At 45.6% G+C, this 20,816-nt stretch overlaps 1 protein-coding gene across 2 annotated transcripts in view; it reads right to left on the minus strand.

Annotated features, from left to right (window-relative positions):
• Positions 1-12,410, minus strand: part of LOC130201948 (cytokine receptor-like factor 1) — a 14,895-nt gene extending 2,485 nt beyond the window's left edge. For both annotated transcript variants that reach the window (XM_056427164.1, XM_056427165.1), the window contains exons 1-6: positions 11,995-12,410; positions 8,011-8,289; positions 6,957-7,086; positions 5,606-5,775; positions 1,820-1,977; positions 38-112 (exon numbers count right to left, since the gene is read on the minus strand). In XM_056427164.1, the coding sequence (XP_056283139.1) occupies positions 38-112; positions 1,820-1,977; positions 5,606-5,775; positions 6,957-7,086; positions 8,011-8,289; positions 11,995-12,070 (888 nt within the window). In that variant the 5' untranslated portion in view covers positions 12,071-12,410. The remainder of the gene's footprint in view (positions 1-37; positions 113-1,819; positions 1,978-5,605; positions 5,776-6,956; positions 7,087-8,010; positions 8,290-11,994) is intronic.
• Between the last annotated feature and the right edge of the window lie 8,406 nt (positions 12,411-20,816).

Below are 20,816 nucleotides of genomic sequence, written 5' to 3' on the forward strand. Positions count from 1 at the left end.
AAACACAGTAACATACACACACACACACACACCGTACCTGGACGAAGTACACAGTTCCGGGTCTCAGTCCGGCCAACCTGCAGGACGTCTGGTTCCCCACATCATCCATCACCTGAGAACCAAGAACAGGTGGAGAACATGTGATAAAGAACATGTGATGGAGAACACGTGATGGAGATCATGTGATGGAGACAACATGTGATGGAGAACACCTGATGGAGAACATGTGATGGAGAACATGTGATGGAGAACACATGATGGAGAACATGTGATGGAGAACACGTGATGGAGAGAACATGCGAGTGAGAACATGTGATGGAGAACACGTGATGGAGAACATGTGATGGAGAACACGTGATGGAGAACATATGATGGAGAACATGTGATGGAGAACACGTGATGGAGAACACGTGATGGAGAGAACATGCAAGTGAGAACATGTGATGAGAACATGTGATGGAGAACATGTGATGGAGAACTTGTGATGGAGAACACGTGAGTGAGAACATGTGATGGAGAACACGTGATGGAGAACACATGAGTGAGAACATGTGATGGAGAACACGTGATGGAGAACATGTGAGTGAGAACATGTGATGGAGAACATGTGAGTGAGAACATGTGATGGAGAACATGTGAGTGAGAACACGTGATGGAGAACATGTGATGGAGAACACGTGAGTGAGAACATGTGATGGAGAACATGTGATGGAGAACACGTGAGTGAGAACATGTGATGGAGAACACGTGAGTGAGAACATGTGAGTGAGAACACGTGATGGAGAACATGTGATGGAGAACACGTGAGTGAGAACACGTGATGGAGAACATGTGAGTGAGAACATGTGATGGAGAACACGTGATGGACAACATGTGAGTGAGAACACGTGATGGAGAACACGTGATGGAGAACATGTGATGGAGAACTTGTGATGGAGAACATGTGATGGAGAACTTGTGATGGAGAACACGTGATGGAGAACATGTGATGGAGAACATGTGAGTGAGAACATGTGATGGAGAACACGTGATGGAGAACACGTGATGGAGAACACGTGATGGAGAACATGTGATGGAGAACACGTGATGGAGAACACGTGATGGAGAACACGTGATGGAGAACATGTGATGGAGAACACGTGATGGAGAACACATGATGGAGAACACGTGATGGAGAACATGTGATGGAGAACACGTGATGGAGAACACGTGATGGAGAACATGTGATGGACGCTACGTTGTTTACTGATCGGCATGTTTACAAAAATGTTTTAGCGTGACCGTGCTGAGTAGAACATCTACTGTCTGTTACTTATTAAACACACACACACACACACACACACACACACACAAATAAGCTCGTCCAATAGGCCCCGCCTCCTCGTGACCAAAAAGAAAATAAACTGAAAACTCTTTAGATTTAAAGCCTCTCTCTCTCCCCCTCTCTCCCCCCTCTCTCTCCCCCTCTCCCCCCTCTCTCCCTCTTTCCCTCTCTCTCTCTCTCCTCTTTCCTATCCGCCGCTCCCTTTTTCATTTTCCTTTTTCTTTCTCTTTTTCCACTTTGCGAGCGAAGACTTGCTTACATTACATCGTGGTAATCCCCCCCCTCCTCCCCCTCCAACCCCCAATTACTAGAGAATCTTCACCCAGAGGACCTCAAACGATTCCTGGGAAACGGGAAGCTTCACCCTGTGTGTGTGTGTGTGTGTGTGTGTGTGTGTCTGTGTGTGTATGTGTGTGTGTGTGTATGTGTGTGTATCATACACACACATACACACACACACACACATACACTGTATGTGTGTGTGTGTGTGTGTACCTTCCAGTCCTGACTCTCCTCCAGCCTGTAGCGGATCTGGTACTTGGCCTGGAACAGGAAGTCCTTCAGAGCCGGAGGAGCCTCCCACCGCACGATCAGCTGGTCCTCCAGCTGGCCCACACGGCCCACCGCCACGCCGGAGGGGGGGTCCGTGGTCACTGGAGGAGGAGGAGGAGGAGGAGGAGGAGGAGGAGGAGGAGGAGGAGGAGGAGGACATCGGTCAGAATAATATTTATTTTAAAGTCCATTCATTAGCATGAGAGTGAAATGCTCTCTTCAAGTGAAGACCCAGAATGCATCACTTCCTCTCCTTAAGTGAAGACCCAGAATGCATCACTTCCTCTCCTCAAGTGAAGACCCAGAATGCATCACTTCCTTTCCTCAAGTGAAGACCCAGAATGCATCACTTCCTCTGGCTCATCATCTCTTTATGTTTCTAATAATTTGATGAATCTCTTGAATAAACATCTTTCAGTCGATGCTGCGCTCTGATTGGCTGCAGCCACACAAAGTTTCTTCTTCTTCTTCTCCTCCTCCTCGTCCTGTCAGTGATTATCTTTTCCACTAACAAACACAAACAACGTGTTCTTGAATCATTATTTTAACTTTCCTGGCGTTTGTTTTTATCCGACTGCGGTGCACCTCTCATCGAGTTGTAAACAAACGAGACGAGCACCCCGGAGTGGGGGCGATGGGGGGAGGGGGAGTCAGTGGAGGGGAACAAATACTTTTGTATTGTTGATGGCCCCCAGTGTTCAGAGGAACCAGAGACTCTTCACTGTAGAACACCATTAATAAAAAAAAATTTAAATATAATTGTGGCATATATATTATTATTATATATATATATATTATAATATATATATATATTATAATATATATACATAATATATATATATAATATCATAACATATTTTTTTAATTGTTTGCGCCTCATCTAATGACCCTGATATGGTTTAATTTATGATTCTTTCTGTGCTCACAGTAATGAGGTTTAACGAGGTTCTAATGGTGTTATTTGCCCCGTGTTCCGCCTGCTAGGCTCACAGAGACGGCTGTCTCCTGATGTCTGGACACGCTGAACATCAGCACTGAAAGACTGGAACAGACTTATACGTTCACTTTAAGACATTAATGTCCATTGATCACGTAGTCTGGGCCTGTGGGTTCATGGGAGTTCTTGTTGGACTGTAAATAGAGAGGCGTATTTACATGAGATGAGACTTTATTATTATTTCATGATGTCATCTCTTTCTCTTTCTTTTCTTTCCCCCAAGACGATCATCATCTTCATCATCTTCATTATCTTCATTATCTTCATTATCGCTCGTCACCATAATGAAGATAATGAGCAGAATTAACTCTAAAATATATAACTGCCCTGTTTCCATCTACTGCGTTGGAGGAGAAAACCATTTGAGAGGGGGGAGGAGGGAGGAGAGGGGGAGAGGGGGGAGGGATGGGGGAGGGAGGGAGGGGGGTAGGGACAATAAAAGTCATCGAGACACGACAAATTACAGCCGGAAGGTTAACATGCCTTGTGTCATCACCTTCCACAGACTCTCATTACTAGTTCCTATCCCCCTCTTCTTCCTCTCTTCTTCTCTTCCTCTTGTTCCTCTCTTCCTCTCTTCATCTTCTTCCTCTTCTTCCTCTTGTTACTCTCTTCCTCTCTTCCTCTTATTACTCTCTTCCTCTCTTCATCTTCGACCTCTTCTTCCTCTTCTTCCTCTCCTCAGAGGAATGTGAGAGGAAGAGCAGCGGGGGGGGGGGGGGTTCCCGCCTCGCCTTCAAGGCCCTTGATTGGACGAGAGATCCTGAAGACGCGAGTGACTCACAAGCCGCTCCACACAGGTGTGGTTACTGTGTGTGTGTGTTTGTTTCGCTCACATGTACACACACACACACACACACACACACACACAGCCACGTGCAGAAACCGCCTCCACCTTCTGCCTTCTTTGTTTCTATACTGTTAACAGGCCCTGCCCTGCCCTCAGGGTGTGTTAACAGGTGCGTGTGTGTGTGTGTCTGTGTGTGTGTGTGTGTGTGTGTGGGGGGGGGGGGATTCCAGAGCTCAGATCAGGTCGTATTATTTCAGGGTCCTGGTCTAATTTAAAGACCTGGACCAGGTCTTATTAAAAGAGACTCAAAGCCCCCCAAAACCCTCCTGGAGGCTCCGGGTCCCGGAGACGGGATCACACAGGAGGATCAGCCCGGAACATTCCAGAGCTACATGAAAGGAGGGGGGGGGGAGGTTGTCCAGAGAGCGAGAGTGGAGAGAAGATGAGCTCATCAAAAGAGAGGGCGTTGTTTTCATTCTACACACACACACACACACACACACACACCTGGACGGGCGTAGGCGTGTGTATGTGTGTGTGTGTGTGTGTGTGTGTGTGTGTGTGTGTGGGGATAAAGAGAGAAGGGAGGAATGTTGATCCCGGTGTCCGCTTGAACCGCTCAGAGCTGTGAAGGGAACGCGCTCACCCCAGAACTCACTCCGGAGAACCGGATCTGGTCTTATTCTAAATATGGTCTTATTCTAGATGTGGTCTTATTCTAGATGTAGTCTTATTCTAGATGTGGTCTTATTCTAAATATGGTATTATTCTTGATGTGGTCTTATTCTAGATGTAGTCTTATTCTAGATGTGGTCTTATTCTAGATGTAGTCTTATTCTAGATGTAGCCTTATTCTAGATGTAGTCGTATTCTAGATGTAGTCTTATTCTAGATGTGGTCTTATTCTAGATATAGTCTTATTCTAGATATGGTCTTAATTTAGATATGGTCTTATTCTAGATGTGGTCTTATTCTAAATATGGTCTTATTCTAGATGTGGTCTTATTCTAGATGTAGTCTTATTCTAGATGTAGCCTTATTCTAGATGTAGTCGTATTCTAGATGTAGTCTTATTCTAGATGTGGTCTTATTCTAGATATAGTCTTATTCTAGATATGGTCTTAATTTAGATATGGTCTTATTCTAGATGTGGTCTTATTCTAAATATGGTCTTATTCTAGATGTGGTCTTATTCTAAATATAGTCTTAATTTAGATATGGTCGTATTCTAGATATGGTCTAATTCTAGATGTAGTCTTATTCTAGATATGGTCGTATTCTCGATATAGTCTTATTCTAGATATGGTCTTATTCTAAATATGGTCTTATTCTAGATATGGTCTTATTCTAGATATGGTCTTATTCTAAATATGGTCTTAATTTAGATATGGTCTTATTCTAGATATGGTCTTCATTTAGATATGGTCTTAATTTAGATATGGTCGTATTCTAGATATGGTCTTATTCTAGATATGGTCCTATTCTAGATATAGTCTTATTCTAGATATGGTCTTATTCTAGATATGGTCTTAATTTAGATATGGTCGTATTCTAGATATAGTCTTATTTTAGATATGGTCTTATTCTAGATATGGTCTTAATTTAGATATGGTCGTATTCTAGCTATAGTCTTATTCTAGATATGGTCTTATTCTAGATATAGTCTTATTCTAGATATGGTCTTATTCTAGATATGGTCTTAATTTAGATATGGTCGTATTCTAGATATGGTCTTATTCTAGATATGGTCTTATTCTAGATATGGTCTTAATTTAGATATGGTCGTATTCTAGATATAGTCTTATTCTAGATATGGTCATATTTTAGATATGGTCTTATTCTAGATCATGTCTTACTCCGCCCATATCTGTTCTTATTCTACATTTGGTCTTGCTCTACATCTGGTCTTGCTCCACTAGGTGGGGGTCCCCCTCACACTCACCCACGTCCAGGATGTCCAGGGTGGTGACGTCGGAGGCGGCGCGGCCCAGCTGGTTGGAGGCCTCCACCCAGATCTCGTAGGGCGTGAAGAGGTGCAGGTCCCGCGTGATGCTGCAGCAGTACGGCCTTGTGTGGGCGTAGTCCTCGCACGCCTTCTCCTTCCCGTACCACCTGGATGCAGAGTAACCACGGGAACAACGTCTACGTGACACGGGGAGTGTTGCGCAATGCGTTGCGCAATGCCAGTGGGTTTCATTAGCTGCTGGTCCCCGTGATGCCAGTGAGGCCGTCGGCACAGCAACGCTACGCTAACCACTGCAACATGTGAAGCTTGTTGCAGCTGGAAGGAAATTACTTTTTCCTAATTCCCATGAAATGTGACTTTCCCACGGAAGGCGGCTTCAGCCCAGCGACCGGAGTTCTGAAGTTATTACAGAAGAGTTCTGTTGAGGTTCTGATGGGTTCTGTTGGGTTCTGCTTCCTACACGCCCACTTTATGGAGGTCCTGGTGTCTTACTCAGAAATGTGTCTCATTCCACACAGATCTAGTCTTATACTAGATCTAGTCTCATTCTAGAACTAGTCCTATTCTAGATCTAGTCTCTTTCCACCCAGATCTAGTCCCATTCTAGATATAGTCCCATTCTAGATCTAGTCTCATTCTACCCATATTTAGTCCCATTCTAGACAGATCTAGTCCCATTCTAGATCTAGTCCCATTCTACCCAGATCATGTCTCATTTTACCCATATTTGGTCCTATTCTAGATCAGGTCTTATTCTACCTAGATGTAGTCTTATTCTAGACATGGTCTTATTCTAGACATAGACTTATTCTATACCTGGTCTTATTCAAGATCTGGTCTTATTCTAGATGTGTTCTTATTCTATACCTGGTCTTATTCAAGATCTGGTCTTATTCTAGATGTGTTCTTATTCTAGATGTGTTCTTATTCTAGATATGGTCTTATTCTAGATGTGTTCTTATTCTTGATGTGTTCTTATTCTAGATGTGTTCTTATTCTAGATATGGTCTTATTCTAGATGTGTTCTTATTCTAGATGTGTTCTTATTCTAGATATAGTCTTATTCTAGATGTGTTCTTATTCTAGATATGGTCTTATTCTAGATGTGTTCTTATTCTGGATGTGTTCTTATTCTAGATATAGTCTTATTCTAGATGTGTTCTTATTCTAGATATGGTCTTATTCTAGATCTGGTCTTATTCCATTCATATCTCACTTGATTACTGGAATACTATTACTGTGTGTCTGAGTGTATTGTTCTTCCTAATAAAGAGTGTGTGTCTGTGTGAGTGTGTGTGTGTGTGTGTGTGTGTGTGTGTGTGAATACCTGAGCTTGTACTTGAGTGTGTACTGGGTGCTGATGCTCGTCTCTCCTCTCCCTCCGGGGGCCCAGCTGCAGGTCAGGTCCTTGGTGTTCCTGGACCAGCAGGTCAGGTTCACCGGCTTCTCCGGAGGCACTGAGAGAGGAACAGGTGGAGAGAAAGAGAGAAAGAGGGGAAGAAAATAGACATGGGAGACAAAAGAGAGCAGAGACAAAGAAGATGGAGGTTACCTCCTCCCCTCACCGCAGCCCCTTCCTCCTGAGTGTGCCTCACAAATTGGTGTGTTTTTCACTTAATTGGTGTGTGTGTATGTGTGTGTGTGTGCGTGTGTGCACATCCACACGCTGTCAGTTCTGGTCACACTCTGGATCCCTGCCAACATTCCTTGTCTCTCAGAACACAGGGTGCTCAACACCACGAGATATTAGGATCTGACTCGCTCCTTCTAGTGTGTGTGTGTGTGTGTGTGCGTGTGTGTGTGGGCGCGATCTTATGCACTTCTATCTTTTTAAGAGCACCATTTTTAGAGGGAGCTGCTCCTCCACAAAGGGCCGTCTGAGAGTTAGAGTCCAGTTTATTATTACAACTTAGACACTATTTCCATTTGGCAATAACACGTTACTAACTAACTTTGTCCCAACATGTCAAAGCTGCTTCTCGAGGATAAAGGACTGACCCTGGAGAGCGTAGGTTTGATTCCAGGCCGTCACACTCACCAGAACAGAAAACACATTGAGGGGCCTCGCCACGCACAATGTACACGCTGGTCCCCGCAGGTGTAGAAAGACAAACCTGTGTGTGTGAGCGTAAAGTTGTCTCACGACCCCTTGTGACCTGTGAGTGATTGTGCGAGTATTGGACCACACAGGTCACAGAGGCCTCTTACTAGCCAGGAACACTCAACATTAAATACCGTATCCACAGAGACGCCCACTACTTCCTTGTTTCCTATTTACTTTTTCACTCCTCTCACTCCTAATCTGCCATAAATTACCCTTTATTTTTTTATAAGAATAAAATGAAATCTGGACTCGTACGTGACTCAATCCTTCGACTTACTGCCGACGTAGAGGCAGGAGCCGGCCAGGATGTGTCCTTTGTGGTTGTGGCACACCAGGTTGTCGCCGGACGTTTGCCGGGAGGCGTTGAGGCCGGCCAGCGTCACGCTGAGGTTGGTTGGGCTCAGCACGCGGTACAACGAGCCGGCCAGCGGCTGACCGTTGAGCGTCCAGAACAGGGAGCTGGCGTGCACGCCGAGCTCCGGGTGGACCCAGCAGCTGGCGGTCAGGTTGGAGCCCATGCGCAGGACAGGGTCCTGGGGGTAGATCAGCGCCACGTCTGGAGGACACGAGACAGTCAGAGGACAGTCAGAGGACAGTATGGGGAAAAACCCAGATCACGCCTTTTTTAAAGTCTAAAAAGTCACTAACAACAAAACAATGATGTCACAGTGATGTCACTGTGATGTCAGTGATGTCATCATTGCAGTTACGAGTTTGAGTTTAAATGTCGGACAGAAAAACCTGCACTTGCAAACCGGAGGGTGGAATTTGAGTTTACCAGATTCTGTGCAGTTGCATTGTGGGATATGTAGGATAACCAGTGTTTTGGGAACTAGAGGCCCATACGTAGGACTAGAAGGTATGGGATAGCTTTAACTTTATGAAAGGGTCGCTGGTAGTTAGCTTCTTATTTTTAAGACATAGCATCCAAAATGATGTCATTTGTGAGCTGCACATGACACGAGGAAGTGTCCCTGTGAGACATCCCCTGGCTGGGGAGGGGTTCCTGCAGGACCTCCAGGCTGTAACATGTGACTTAAAGTTATACTAATAATATAAAGCTAGCTCTATTTATGGGATTTATTCTGCCAAACTAGCTGTTGTGGTTTTGTTTTGACTCTTTTAATTCTGTAATAATGTCCTGAATGAGTTGCTCTCACTGGACAGTATATTACTGGAGCTTATTGTCTCTAAAGGAAAAGTTACTACATACATCTTTGTTATATATATATATTTATTGTACTTATTTGTAGCTGAATGTTAAATCAATGAAAAGTGGAAAATTTCACACCCAAAAATTTTTAAATATATCAATATAAATATATATTTAGTCACTCAGGGCTGCTATAGAAGTTTAAAACATTAATTAAAAAAGAAGTTTAAAAATTCGAAAATATTCTAAAGATATTAAAATATATATATATATATATATATATATATGTATATTTTTGTATAATATTTGTGGATGTGTGACTGAACCGGGTTGACGTATCTGTTTTGTTTATTCGTGCAAGAGCAGCTTAGAGAGTTTATTTACTTTAATACGAGGACTAGAAATAAAATAAAGTAAATAAAATGAAGTAAATAAAATGAAGTAAATAAAATAAAGTAAATAAAATAAAGTAATTAACATAAAGTAAATAAAATAAAGTTGCCGCTGTGAGAGGAAAACATCATCAGATGACGAGAGAAGAATCAACCTTCTGTCCAGAGGACCACATGCAGCCTCTAGGGGTGCTGAGGAGATCCACACCTGGATCAACACCACCTCCTCCTCCCACCCCTCAGCTCTGAGACCACCACCTCCTCCCACCTCTCAGCTCTGAGACCACCTCCTCCGGAACATTCACGAACACCATCAGACCTACGCCCTCGGCCTCAAAGGCTCCATGATTATCCGACAATACGCAGATGATGCGGCTGAATAACAACCAGTGTTTACGTAGCCCCCCCCCCCCTCACGCCCGACACCCGGCAGCGAGACACACCACTACGCTGCTTATGGTCTCGGCTCGCCGAGGAGTCGGGGTGGATGAAGTTATTTGTTTGGAGAGGCTGAGGGTGGAGGAGGGAGGAGCAGAGAAGGCGTCTAGAGACTCTGCTTCCTTCAGGCCTCCGAGGTGGAGGTGGGACACACTCTCCTCTTTGTGTTCTCTATTGTTATCACAAAGCTTCCAGAGGTCTGTAGCTAGAGGCTCACATCTGGAGAGAGGAGATGTTATCTATAGTTAGGGCTGAATCAGGTTTGCCCTGGTCCAGCCCCTTGATATGCTGCTATAGGCTTATAGCTGCCGGGGGACGTTTTAGGATGCACTGAGTACCTATCTCCTCTTTTTTTCTCTCCTTAAGGATGAATTTTCATCTCTCAATCACACGTTACTAACTCTGCTTTCTCCCCGGAAGTCCTTTTGACTTTACGTCTCATGGGGTCATCGGACCCTATGAGACGGCATAGATCCTATCTGCCTGATGGATCGTCTGGGTCGTGGAATTCCTGCTCATGACTACGCCACTGTCCTGTTGAGACTCCGCCCTCCTCCTCCCCACCGCCATCTGCCTGATGGATCGTGGAGGTCTCCATCGTGGAATATGCCTACTATGAACTATTCATACACTCTGTCATATTCATTGAATGTATTTTAACTCTAAATCTGTCCTTCTGTACACATTACATCTATTGCATCTGTCCATCCTAGGAGAGGATCCTCCTCTGTTGCTCTCCTCCAGGTTTCTTCCTTTTTCCCCCTGAAGGGTTATTTGGGAGTTTTTCCTGGTCCGATGTGAGGTTTTGGGGCAGGGATGTCTATGTGTACAGATTGTAAAGCACTCCGAGACAAATTTGTAATTTGTGAAATTGGGCTATACAAATAAACTGAATTGAATTGAATTGAATCTTGTCAAGTGAAGGGTTAACGGCCCGTGGGCCTGTGAGGACGGAGATGTTTGGGGGGGGGGGGGGATAAAATGTTATATATATATATATATATATATATAAATATATAGTGTGTGTTAAACTTGTCCATTGTGTTATATTAGGCTTAAATTACATCTACAAAGGTGATTGAGAGGGCACACATACACACACACACACAGCTTTCTCCCTGAGACGAGGTTCAACAGCATCAGACGTAGACCGACCCAGCGGCCTGGTGCTGGTCCAGTATGAACCGGTAGAGAGGAGACTGCAGAGGGCAGGGAGGCTCACACACACATGATGTATTAAACGATCACATCTAACACTGACGCCTCGCTATCTGCTCAAACTTTAGGAATTATGAGCCGCGTTAGAAACTAAGTACATGTTGTGGGAAGAACAATCCACATTTAAAGTGTTTCATGTCAGAGTCCTCTGTGAACCACGAGGACCCCACTCCATCATCACAGTGAATAAAACCTAATGACCAATAAAAGCTCCGCAGTAAACTTATGATGGAGCCGTTGGTCTGCTCCAGCCTCGGGAACTATTCTGGATTTTATGAGCACCGTTCACACCGGAGCATACAACCTTAATCCAGCCACTTAACGTGTGTGTGTGTGGGGGGGGGGCATAACTTTGATTTATTTACGTTACCGTGCATTAAGCTGCCGGTTAACATTCTCCACAACCCGAGGCCATGATGTCACTGTTTTGTTACGGTCCGTAGAGCCCCCCCCCCCCCCCTCTCTCCATGTGCTAAAGGCATCATGGGCCTGTGGAGCCTCTCTGCAGGACTCAGACTCCTCTTCGACTGCAGGAGGAGAGAAGTGGACTCTAACTTTAAAGATGTGTCCCGGGCATCACCGGCTGTGACTCTATTGAGTTGATTTACATATTTCAAACAAACAAAGATCATTTACACATGTGATCCTCTAGAAACCTGATATCCGGAGTTAAAGGTGACCTTTAGGTGTTGTCTGTGTCTTCTTTAATATCTCTATACTAAGATGTAGAGCTGCATCTCATCTCATGTCCCTGGGTACATCCTGGAGGACATCCTTATGTCCCTCATATCCACGTGTAGTGTTACTCTCTGTGTCTGTTGAGCTATTGTTGAGCTATTGTTTAAAAGAAGAAGAAGAAGAAGAAAAAAACAAAATATTTGCATCTGTTTCAGGTTCAGACCCGCGCGCAGCGGAGCGGGCACGCGCAGCAGACACCGGGACCCCCTTACCGCCCCGTGTACCCGAACCAGAACCCCGTCCCCAAGGCGCGCGCACGCACATACACACACACACACACACACACAGACCGCGACTTTACGCATCGGTGTGCTCAACTTACGTGTGGACAGGCTGAGCCCGCCGGGAGGGAGCAGCGCAAGGAGGAGCAGGCAGCACACATCCAGCACGGCGAGCATTCTTCTCTCTCTCTTCCTCCCTCTCTCTCTAACTTTTTCTCTCTCTCTCTCTCTCTCCCTCCCCCTCCCTCTCACTATCTCTCTCTCTCTCTCTCTCTCCTCGGTCCTGGTGTTGTTGTGATGTCGTCTCCTCGGTCCTTGGATATAAATTACGCACAGCGCGTAGAAAAGAGTTTAAAGAGTAAATGAAGCCGCCGCGGCCCGAGGAGCTGGACGCTGCCCCGGGTGTGAAACACGGAGCCCGGGGAGGAGAACCCGAGTGACCCGGTGTGGAGAACCGACAGAACCGACCCCCCTGAGAACCCAGCAGGTCTAAAGTCTCACCGAGTGAGTCCCGCTGCAGTCTGCTCCCTTCTTCATGCTTCCTGCAGCCTTCACTAGTTCACTCTGTTTAAGCCCCGCCCCTCCCTCCCTCTCGCTCTCTCTCTCTCTCTCTCTCCCTCTCCAGTGATGGGTAGGGGAGTCTTTCCACGCCGCGGGGACTCTGGCCTCTACTGGTCCCGGACTTTATACATATATACTTTATATACTTCACAGACACTGGAGACACTTTTTATTTAATTTTGTATTTTTTTACATTTTTATTTCCTTTATTTTAATTGTGTGTGTGTGTGTGGTGACACACTGTCTTCGTCATGGAGGAACCCTCCTCACCGTGACACGGTACTCTCCGGGTAACGGGAAGTGACGCTCCCCCTCTGAGGAGGAGAACGAGGACATTGTAGTCGGGTGGTGAAGGTCAAAGGTCATCATGCTCTGCATGACCGCCTGACTCACCGCCGGACAACAGGACTCATCTGTGTGTGTGTGTGTGTGTGTGTGCGTGTGTGCGTGTTAGTCAGATATTAGTCACGCGTGCATGAGGACGGAGGTGAGGAGAGTTCCTGTTCTCCAGACTCTGAGGCCCAGAACAACGTGGATTACTCAATTCACATTTGACCTGGTGTGTGTGTGTGTGTGTGTGTGTGTGTGTGTGTGTGTGTGCGGGGGGGGGGTAACTCATCACTTGTGTATATTTGACGTCACATGTATAAATAATACAAATTACTGACAGCAGGATTCCAGTCGTTGGTTCTTCTTCTGTGGTAACGTTGTTCGTAGAGACCCCACGGGGCGGCGGCCATGTTGGAGAGTGGGAGGAGTCAAAGGTTTAAACAGTCTGGTTAATTTAATTATATTATGTTTACATTAAGATACACGTAAAGACACATACACACACATACACACAGAAACACAAACGCTTTGCTTGCTTGCTTGCAGTTGTCCATCGAAGCCGATGATGACGTCCACTTCTGACTTTCAGCGGTGAGTTTTCTGGTGGCTGTATAGTCCTATCCTGGATCCACAGGTCTTGTCGCAGGTGGGACATGCGTATGTAGTAGTGGTGGTCCTGGCAACTTTGGTTGTTTTTCTTGTATGCCTTCTTTCCTGCCTCCTGGCTGTCCTGTCCTCCTCCAGTGCTGTGGTCCCGTCTTGGCACATCTGACGCCAGGTGTTACGGTCAGCAGCCAAGCCCTCCAGGTCCCCTGGTCTGATTTTACATTTCTTTAGCGCTGTTTTTATCTGGTCTTTATAGCGCTTCTTCTGCCCTCCAGCAGAGCGCTGGCCTTGGGCGAGCTGGCCATACAGCACTTTGTGAGGCAGCCGATTGAGGGGCATCCTTATAACGTGCCCCAGCCATCGTAGCTGGTAGTGGGTGATGGTGGCCTCCATGCTCCTACAGCCTGCTCTCCTGAGGATCTCGGTGTGTGGCACTCGGTCACGCCAAGTGATTCCTAGCATTCGCTGGAGACAGCGGATGTGAAAATGCTCCAGGGACTTCACATGGCGGCTGTAAGTGACCCAGGCTTCACAACTGTACAGGAGGGTGGTGATGCACACTGCTTGATACACAGAGATTTTTGTATGGAGGTATAAGTTCTTGTTTTGAAAGACCCGCGCCTGAGTCTCCCAAAGGCAGCTGATGCTTGTTTGATTCTGTTCTGGACCTCATTGTCGATGTTATTGTCCTCAGAGAGGATACTCCGAGGTATTTGAATGATGGTACTACAGATAGATGCTTATCATTGATGCTGAAGATGGGTGGCGTGGGTGGGATGTTGGTGCTCCACTGACAGACTACCTCTGTTTTGGTGATGTTGATGGTCAGCCCCATCCTGCTGTAAGCCTTCACAGCTGCATCCAGGACAGCCTGGAGGTCTTGTGGAGTGTGAGCCACCAGAGCGCAGTCATCTGCATACTGCAGCTCAAGGACCCTCACTCTGTGCAGCTTGGTGGTGGCCTGCAGCCTCCTGATGTTAAAGAGGTTGCCATCGAGCCTATAGACTACTGTCACCCCGCTGTTGTCCTCAATTTCCTTATGGAGAAGCTGGGTGACGCATAGGAGGAAGATGTTAAAGAGCACTGGTGCTAGTACACACCCCTGCCTGACCCCTGTGCACACAGGGAAGGAGGCAGACTCTTGTCCTCCTATTGTCACCCTAGCATTCATACCATCATGAAACTGTCGGAGGATGTTGACAAACTTGTTAGGGCATCCAAACCGGAGCAGGATGTCCCACAGTAGGTCTCTCTGCACAGTGTCGAAGGCTTTGGAGAGGTCGACAAAAGCCATAAACAGGTCTTGATGTTGCTCCCTGCACTTTTCCTGAAGCTGCCGGGCTGTGAAGACCATGTCGACTGTACTCCTGTTCTTCCTAAAGCCACACTGTGATTCTGGGAACAATGCCTCTGTGATGTTGTTGAGTAGCCTCTGCAGCAGCACCTTGGCCAGGACCTTACCAGCAACAGCAAGGAGTGCTATACCCCTGTGGTTGCCACAGATGGTCTTGTCACCTTTGTTTTTATATATAGTGACAATTTTGGCATCTCTCCATTGCTGTGGGATGTTTTCATCAGCCCATACTTTAGTGATGTGTTGATGTAGCGCTCTTGTACAGAGGTAACCACCATGTTTAAGCAGTTCCGAGGGATATTGTCCATGCCAGGAGACTTGTTGTTCTTCAGAGAGCGGACGGCTGACAGGACCTCCAGGAAGGTCGGGGTTGGTTAAGGTTGTCAATCGGTGGAAGTTCAGGCAGTTGATCCAGGATGGTGCGGTCTGCTTTAGAGTCCTGATTAAGCAGGGTATTAAAATGTTCAGCCCACCTCTCCAGTATACTGCTCTGGTCTTTTAGGACTCTGAGCCCATCTGCGGTTTTAACAGGAGTGATGCAGTGGTTTGTTGGGCCGTAGATAGATTTGACTGCATTGTAAAGTTATGCATATCATTTCTATCAGCGAAGATTGGATTTCCTGTGCCTTCTCTGTCCACCACTTGTTTTGCATTGTCCGTAGGGTCTTTTGCACTTCACGCCTCGCCTCTGCCATTGCTGTCTGGCGGTGCTCAATGAGGGTTTTCAGGGTTGCCTGGTGTGCTTTGTGCATGGCGTTCAGTGAGTTACAGATGGTGTCTGAGTTATTGTCAAACCAGTCCTGGTGGTTTTGGTCTTATAGCCGATTGTGTGGGCTGCTGCTTCATGAAGGGCTGAGCTGATAGCGGTCCACTGTAGGTCTGTGTCATTCTCTCCTCTCAAGGTGAGTTCAAGCTCTTCAAGTTTTTCAGCCAGGGAGCATCGGAACTCATTTCTTGTGCTGGTATCCTTCAGACGGGCACAGTCTAGCGTCTCCCACTGTCCCCACGTTTCCGCATGGGGGGGCGTGCGCTCATGTGGACTTTGGCCACGATCATCCTGTGGTCTGTCCAGCATTCTGCACCTCTCATGGCCCGGCATATGAGAACGTCTTTGATGTCACAACGTCTCACGATGACATAGTCAATCAGGTGCCAATGTTTAGAGCGTGGGTGCATCCATGATGTTTTATATTTGGTCTTTTGCTGGAAGATGGTGTTGGTTATGGTCAGGTTGTGCTCAGAGCAGAGTAAGTAATCTCATGCCATTTGAGTTGGCCTGACCAATACCATGCCTGCCAAGCACTCCTTTCCATATCCTGTCACTCTGCCCCACACGAGCATTGAAGTCCCCAAGGAGGAGGATCTTGTCGGTCTTGGGGATCCGGTGGAGAGCCTCATCCAGTGACTGATAGAATGAGTCTTTAACCTCAGTGTCGGATGGCAGTGTTGGCGCATACACACTAAGAAGTGTAGCAAAGCGGTTCTTCGCCAGGGGGATACGGAGGGTCATCAGTCTTTCACTGATGCCCACAGGTGTTTCAGTGAGTCTTGGTAGCAGTGTGTTCTTGATGGCCAGTCCCACACCGTGCAGATGTTGTCCACCTGGGGGATAGCCTTTCCAGAAGAAGGTGTAACCGGACCCTTCCTCTATCAGCGACCCTTCATCAAGGAGCCTGGTCTCGCAAAGTGCGGCGATGTCGATGTTGTAACGCCTCAGCTCGGCCGCAATCAGTGCTGTTCTTCTGTGAGGTCTTTCGGTTCTGCCATAGGAGTCCAGGAGGGTTCTTACGTTCCATGTTGCCAGTTTTAGGTTTTGGGTTTTTTTCTTCTGTTTCGACCGCAGAAGTGGAATGACCCGACAGGTGCGGTAGCCTGTCCAGGTGCGAGTTGAGTGGGCATTTTTTAGGCCACCTTTTCTAGGCCCCTCCTCGGATTGAGGTGAGCAGTGTGGTCCCTAAATAGGGGCTGCTCAGTCACACAGGGTGCTGCCGAGATCAGCTGCCACTCAGTCCCAGCTGATAGCGACCAATATCCTGTGCCGCTGACGTGCAGGGCTCTGACTAGAAGCTCCCAGTCTATTCAAACCTGCTCCCGTCGCCAGTTGCCCCAACGCCGCCAGTCTTCAACCAGATGTGGATCCAGAGTATTCACCGTGGTCAGAGGTGGATACCTGCAAAGAGATTATTTAGAGTGCCGTTGGAGGCGCTATCCCCAGTAGCACTATCTTCGCCATGGTGAGGTAAATCTGGTGGCATGGGTGAGCCCAGGACGACCAGTTCCCCATCCTGGCTGCAGGAGGCTGCCGGGTCCTGGCTGTGTTTAGGCCCGCCTATTGCGCACCGCCAGCGCATTGCTTTTCTGTCGGGGTCTGCTCCCTTAGCCCTGCCTCAAGAGGCTAACCCACAAGGCAGTGGGGCTATTTGCCCATAGCTGGGGCAGTGGTTGATGGGTGCCAGGGCGTGTCCACCTTGTGGTGGGCCTGCACACCGCATCTCTGGGGCCCACTGCTGCTCCGAGATCCCCTGCAGTTTAGCCTGGGACCGCAGGGTACCCAGTTACCATGTGTGGCCACGAGGAGGCACTGCAGGAGTCTTGGTGGTGGAGAGGCTATGTACTGGCAGAGGAGACTTACGCTCTCGGCTCCTCTTTTCACCCCCTATGAGGGAGCTAGCCAGCGGCGGTAGCTGAAAGCAGAGAGTTGCAAGCAGAGGGCAGCATGCAACATGCAGCATGCACTAACTACAAGCACTTCTGCACTACTGCACTAGACGCTTCACAGCCACCCTGTGTGATCACACACACACACACACATACACATACACACACACATAGACATATACACACATACCCCGACACACAAACACACACACACAGACACACACACACATACACACACACACACACACATGGCCATTGAAGCTCATCTTCCACCCAGTCTTTAATCCAGAACACCACAGCCAGGAGACGGCGTGTTGAGAGGTGCTGAGACTCAGTGAAGATGGGGGGGGGGGGCAGTGGGGCGGGGGTTCCTGGAGCCCGTGGGGGGCCCTCGGCGGGTCCTGCGTGGCGGTCGTGTGAGGACAATGTCCTCTCGGTCTCTGGAGTCTGAACCACAGCTTCGGGGAAACCAAAGGCACATGTGGCTGCAGCTGGTTGCCATGGCAGCAGCACGGCAACAGCGAGTCCGGTCTCCTGACTTCACCTGTTGAACCCATCTGGGCCAGGTTTGTGTCCGAGGAGTGGACGTACACAGGTTGTCAGGTTGGCTTCTAGAACCAGACGGGACACGAGAGTTAAACATTGTCTCTTTTCATAGTATTTTTAAAATATATTGTAATTATTTATTTATTTTATTTTATTTATTTTATTTATTTATTTTATTTATTTTATTTATTTTATTTATTTTATTTATTTTATTTATTTTATTTATTTTATTCATTTTCATTTCTATTTTCATTTCTATTTTCATATCTATTTATTCATTTATACATTTTCTTTAAAATTGTATTTTTTGTTTGTTTTTTGTATTGTTACATTTATATAATTTTATAAATATATATTATTTTGTATTTTTTTAAACTATAATATCTATTAAATATATGAATATTTTGTTTTCATTAACTTTTTAATATATTTCCTTAATGTATATATTGTTTGTATTGTTATTTTTTATTCGGGTCAAATTTGTTACGAATTTGATTAAATGTGAAAAATTCACAAAACATATTTATATATATTTTAAACCTCTATGTAAAAAGCTTTGTTCACTAATATATTTAATTACTAAAATAATTCAATAAGAAAGACTTATGTTTATCGTGTTTAAGTTTCTAACAGGAGATAAAATAATAAAATAATAATTCCGATGTGTCTGGACTGCTGGTCTAGGCACAGATGGCAAATAAAAAACCTTGAACCTTGAACCTTGATAATGAGATATAGTATAATCGTGTTAAACACCGGAAGACGAAACCTCTGGAAACAAAGTTAAACTTAAATAAGTTATTCTCATTCACCTGAATATCCATAAACAAGTCGTTTCATAACTCGCTCAGACCCTCAGAGTCTGGACCCGAGCCAAAAACCAGTCCGACCAATCAGAAGGCCGGAAGCAGACGAGGAAACACAGCAGACGTAAAGACGGAGAGAAAAAAGAAAAAGATGAGTTCAAGACATCAAGAGAGCCAGAAGAGACAGAGACATGTGGAGAGAGGGGGGGTGGTAGAGAGGGGAAGAACGAGGGGGGGGAGAGAGAGAGGGAGAGGGAGTAATCAAGGGGAATCAGGAGCTTCCTCTGTGGACCCAGAGGCCTCTGCTGATTGGACGGTTTGTTTGAAGAGGTCAAGTACATCAGAACCTCGTTAAGAGAGGAGGAGTGTGTGTGTGTGTGTGTGTGTGTGTGTGTGTGTGTGTGTGTGTGTGTGTGTGTGTGTCTGTGTGTGTATGTGTGTGTGTGTGTGTAAGAGAAAGAGAGTCTGTGTATTGATAGAGTCACTAAAAAGGAGTGGAGAGGAGGAGCAGGAGGAGGATCAGATAGAAGGAGGTCCCTCCTCACATAGTTAGGGCGCTGGCATTCACTAATGTATCACAGATGTACAGCAACGGCTCCCTCTCCCTCTATCCCTCTATCTCTCCGTCTCTCCATCTTTCTGTCTCTCCGTCTTTTTCTATCCATCTCTCCGTGTGTGTATGTGTGTGTGTGTGTGTGCGTGTGAGTGTGTGTGTGCGTGTGTGTGTGTGCGTGTGAGTGTGTGTGTGGGTGTGTGTGTATGTGTGTGCGTGTATGTGTGTATGTGTGTGCTTGTGAGTGTGTGTGTGTGTGTGCTTGCATGTGGGTGTGTATGTGTGTGTGTGCATGTGTGTGTGTGTGTGTGTGTGTACTCCTCATCGTTAGTCAACTTGACCTCGTGTGTAGAATCGACGGAGCTCCAGATTTGGTGCGTTACCGTATTCAGACACCAGAGGACAGCACATGCACTGCATCATGTCACATGTCCCTCTCATTAACAGAAAAGATATATATATATATATATATATATATTTATTTATTTATCAGGGAATAAATAAATGTAGCTGAGGAAAGATGTATATATATATATATAAATATATATTATATATATATATATTTACATATGTATTTATTTATATATAAGGGAATAAATAAATGTAGCTGAGGAAAGATATATATATATTAATATATATACATGAATTTATTTATATATGTATATATATTCATATATATATATATATATTTAGATATATTTATTTATTTATTTTTATACATATCTTTTTGGCATATATATATAAGGGAATAAAGAAATGTAGCTGAGAAAAGATATATATATATATATAAATAAAGGAATAACTAAAGTAGCTGAGGAAAGGGGGAGTAACCGAGGTGGAAGGAGGAGGAGGAGATCTCAGAGACTTTGTGCTGTGTCACCGTGCTGCTGCTCTTTGTTCGATCACTTCCTCGTGAAGACGCTCTTCAGACTCTTCATCACTTATCAGGCAGCACTGCCTCCATATCTACATATACATCTCTGATTTAATCTTTATATGAACTTGCTCTGGAATCTTCATTTACTTTCTTCCATCCCTTTATATTATAAAATATATTTCTCATTCATGCCACTTCATACCTCTTCTGCATTATAGTTTAGAGTGAAAATATATATTTATATTTTTTTACTCCTCCATAAATTAAGATTTTACATTAAAGACATATGAGCAGTTCATAAAGAACATTAAAGCAAATCTCAAGGACTGCATTCTTTCATCTACGTAATATTTCAAAAATCAGGCACATCTTGTCTCAAAAAGATGCAGAAAAATTGGTTCACGCGTTCGTTACTTCGAGACTGGATTACTGCAACTCCTTATTATCAGGCTGCTCTAATAAGTCTCTTAGGTCCCTCCAGTTGATCCAGAATGCTGCAGCTCGTGTTCTCACTAAAACTAAGAACAGAGATCACATCATTCCTGCACTAGCTGCTCTGCACTGGCTCCCTGTAAAATCAAGAATCACTTTTAAAATTCTTCTCTTAACCTACAAAGCCTTGATTGGTGATG

Source organism: Pseudoliparis swirei, chromosome 11 (assembly GCF_029220125.1).
Source record: "Pseudoliparis swirei isolate HS2019 ecotype Mariana Trench chromosome 11, NWPU_hadal_v1, whole genome shotgun sequence".
Lineage (NCBI taxonomy): Eukaryota > Metazoa > Chordata > Actinopteri > Perciformes > Liparidae > Pseudoliparis > Pseudoliparis swirei.